Source organism: Myotis davidii, unplaced genomic scaffold (assembly GCF_000327345.1).
Source record: "Myotis davidii unplaced genomic scaffold, ASM32734v1 scaffold875, whole genome shotgun sequence".
NCBI classification, from domain to species: Eukaryota; Metazoa; Chordata; class Mammalia; order Chiroptera; family Vespertilionidae; genus Myotis; species Myotis davidii.
The window spans coordinates 1616928-1620527 of NW_006286244.1; the positions used below are offsets into that span (position 1 = coordinate 1616928).

Genomic DNA, 3600 nt, shown 5'->3' on the forward strand with positions numbered 1-3600 from the left:
CAGGTGCCGGCCTGGGGGAGGCCGTCCGGGCCCACGGGCACTTGTGATGCGATGCGTCTACTCACCCCCGGCATTGCGTCTCCTGCCTTCTGCCTGTCTGCCGACTTCCCTCCCACCAGCACCGCTCTTTCTCGGAGGGAAACTCCCGATGCCCAAGCCCTTCCCTTCACGGCAGCCGGACAGCCGACGGGCAGGAAGTCACGAAACCCTTACAGGACCACCGGCCGCGGGCATGACGGTCCCGCAAGTCCCTGCTGCTGGTTGAGAACTCACCACGTGCCAGACGCTTTGCACATGACCTTCCCCCAGCTGCCCCCACCCCCCACCCCCGCCTGACAGCCGAGGCACTGGCATCACTTGGGGGGTCGGGTTCTCAGGGTGTGTTAACCCCTACTCTTGTCTCTCTCGGTTCCAGGATAGGACCCGGGTCGTGTCGCCCATCATCGATGTCATCAACATGGACAACTTTCAGTACGTGGGGGCGTCCGCCGACTTAAAAGGGGGTAGGTGCGCTCACGGCCCCCCGCCCGCCCTCCCTTTCTGGGTCCCTGAGTGATGCTTATATTTCCATTACTCTCTCCCCACCCGTAAGCGACTTTCTTCTTTAAAGAGAGACTGAAGAGAGACGCTTGCAGGCCCAGGAACCGGGCCCCGTGCCCTGCCCTGGGGCGTGTGGGAGGCAGCGGGCAGACTACCCACCTTTTCTCGCCTCCTTCCAGCCCCTGAATACGCGGGGGGTCCCCACATTCCGCTTCTCATATACTCTTGGGCGTTTTAGCTTTAGAAGCACCCGGCCCACGGGTTGCATCTGGGGAAGCTTTGGGGGACAAGGGCCCCCATCCGCCCCCGCCCCTCTCTCCTTCCGCCGCACCCACGCGCATTTTGCTGTGTGTTGTGCGTTGCTCTGTTTCTGGTGAGTCTGATCCGAGCATCCCAGGCCTCTAAGCCGTGAGGGCTGGGGGCTGGAGCCGCCAGCCGGCTCTTGTCAGCGCCCTGTTCCCCGTCTGTGCCCGGCAGGTTTCGACTGGAACCTGGTGTTCAAATGGGACTACATGACGCCCGAGCAGAGGCGCGCGCGGCAGGGGAACCCGGTCGCCCCCATCAAGTAAGTGCCAGGGAGCTCTGCCCCCCCAAACCCCTCGCCCCCCGCTCGGCTCTCACGGCATCTCTGCTGGGAGGGAGGAGGGCTCCGTGGACGTCTGTCAGCCCCTCCCAGGCTGGTGGGAACGAGAAGATGCAGGTCCATCAGAGGAGGGACCTGCTCCACGGCCCTGGCCCCGTGGCCGCGACCCGAGGGCCCTGCTGACCCGGCTGAGACGGGCACAGTTGGCGGGCATGGCCTACGGGCGCTGCCTGCTTCCTGGTGGGGGGGTTGTGCTCCTCCGAGGACACCGGGCACAGAAAGGCTGAGAACGTGCCTGGAGCCGCTGGTCTGGGAGAGCCCAGCCACTGGGGTCACTCTCTCCAGGCTCGGACCAGCCCTCCCGCCGCAGGGGCGCCTGGCAGGGTGAGTGGGGAGGATGTGGAGACAGTGGCAAAGCGAGAGGGGCACCGGGGCTCTGAGCAGAGTCGTGCCGCGGGGTTGTTTACAGGGTCAGCATGGAGGACTGGCCGTGGCCTTGACCTCCGACCTCTCCTGTAAGGTCAGCATGGAGGACTGGCCGTGGTGTGACAGTGCTGCTGACCTGACCTTGACCTATGACCTCTACTCCCTTCCCCCCTCTCTGCCTCTGTAGAACCCCCATGATCGCGGGGGGGCTGTTCGTGATGGACAAGTCCTATTTTGAGGAGCTGGGGAAGTACGACATGATGATGGACGTGTGGGGCGGAGAGAACCTGGGTACGTATGCGCCGCGCGTCTGCCGCCACCGAACGGTTTCCGGTTCTGGCGGAACCAGGGTCTTATCCTGCCACCCACGTGGGGCAGACGCGGCAAAGGGCAGCCTCGAAGAGACAGACAGCAAGAGTGTGTGGTGTGCAGGGCGCCAACTGGATAAAACTAGAGAGCCCGTCATCGGACATAATTAGTCCCCACATCAGTATAAACAGTCTCCCTTTTATTTTGGGGGGTGTAATGTATATATTATTTTATTTCAGAGAGGGAGGGAGGGAGGAAGAGATGGAAACATCAGTGATGAGAGAGGATCATGGGTCGGCTGCCTCCTGCACGACCCCCACTGGGGATCGAGCCCGCAACCCGGGCCTGAGCCCTGACCATGGTGACCTCCTGGTTCCTAGGTCGACGCTCAACCACTGAGCCACATCGCCCGGGCAGTCGTTTCTTTTTTAAATACATTTGTACTGATTTCAGCGAGGAAGGGAGAGGGAGCCCTGTCGGGGGGCTGTGGGCAGAGCCCCCAGCCTGTGGTCACGCCGCCTCTCCCCACAGAGATCTCCTTCCGTGTGTGGCAGTGCGGGGGCAGCCTGGAGATCATCCGCACTGAGCCACACCGCCCGGGCAGTTTTTTGTTTTAATATATTTGTACTGATCTCAGCGAGGAAGGGAGAGGGAACCCTGTGGTCACGCTGCCTCTCCCCACAGAGATCTCCTTCCGCGTGTGGCAGTGCGGGGGCAGCCTGGAGATCATCCCCTGCAGCCGCGTGGGGCACGTGTTCCGCAAGCAGCACCCATACACCTTCCCCGGCGGCAGCGGCACCGTCTTCGCCCGGTAAGTGACGGAGAGGCTGAGCCGGACCAGGACCTGCAGACTGCCACCCCGACGGGGGCCCAGCCTGGCCCTGTGGAGGCGTGGCCTCCGGTGGCAGGCCCGTCAGCAGGGACGGGGGACGCTGTCCATCCACAGACCGCGGGCGCCTCCCGGGCACGGTGCTGCGTGGAAGGGGCTGGTCTCAGAGGGGTGTGTCCTGTGCCGTCGCCCTTACAGGGCAGTCGCAGCCGGGGGTCGGGCTGGGGCAGGTGTGACGATGGGTGGCATGAGGTGGGCGGGGCTGATGGGATGTTCTTTGTCCCGATGCCCAAGGGGCCGGTCAGAGAGAGCCACGCATGTGGGAATGCTCGCAGGCTATGTGAAGAGAACTTACACTCTGACTCGAGGTCCAATATGTGGATGAGACGAAAGTCCAGCCCCAGGAAACTCAAGCCAGAAAGGCCTCGTGATCTGTCGGGTCTATTTTCACCAACCTGAGCGCTTTCCGAAGAAAAGCAGCAAGGCGGTCCATGCTTTCCCTTGGGCAGTGGTTCTCAACCTTCTGGCCCTTTAAATACAGCTCCTCATGTGGTGACCCCACCATAACATTATTTTCGTTGCTACTTCATCACTGTCATATTGCTACTGTGATGAATCGTAATGTAAATATCTGATCTGCAGGAGGGTCTTAGGCGACCCCTGTGAAAGGGTGGTTCCACCGCCAAAGGGGTCGCGACCCACAGGTTGAGAACCGCTGCCCTAGGGAATCGGAGATGCTAAAGATAAAGCTGTGTCCACACCTATCAGCCCGGCTGCGAGGTGGTGGTGGCGGCCATGGGGTCAGGCACGGGGGTGCCAGAGCCGGAGCAGGGGTTGCGGGCACAGGGCAGCAGGTCCAGGCGCTGAGATGAAGGGGACCTGGGGCAGGAGGACAGGGTGTGACCGGAGCCTG

The 3600-nt window shown here is 62.4% G+C and overlaps 1 protein-coding gene across 1 annotated transcript in view; it reads left to right on the forward strand.

Moving 5' to 3' along the window:
* Positions 1-133: 133 nt before the first annotated feature.
* The window catches only part of GALNT2 (polypeptide N-acetylgalactosaminyltransferase 2), a 23012-nt gene continuing 19545 nt past the window's right edge, over positions 134-3600 (forward strand). The window contains exons 1-4 of the mRNA XM_015560013.1: positions 134-503; positions 1018-1105; positions 1737-1840; positions 2543-2669. Of these exons, the coding sequence (XP_015415499.1) occupies positions 458-503; positions 1018-1105; positions 1737-1840; positions 2543-2669 (365 nt within the window). The 5' untranslated portion in view covers positions 134-457. The remainder of the gene's footprint in view (positions 504-1017; positions 1106-1736; positions 1841-2542; positions 2670-3600) is intronic.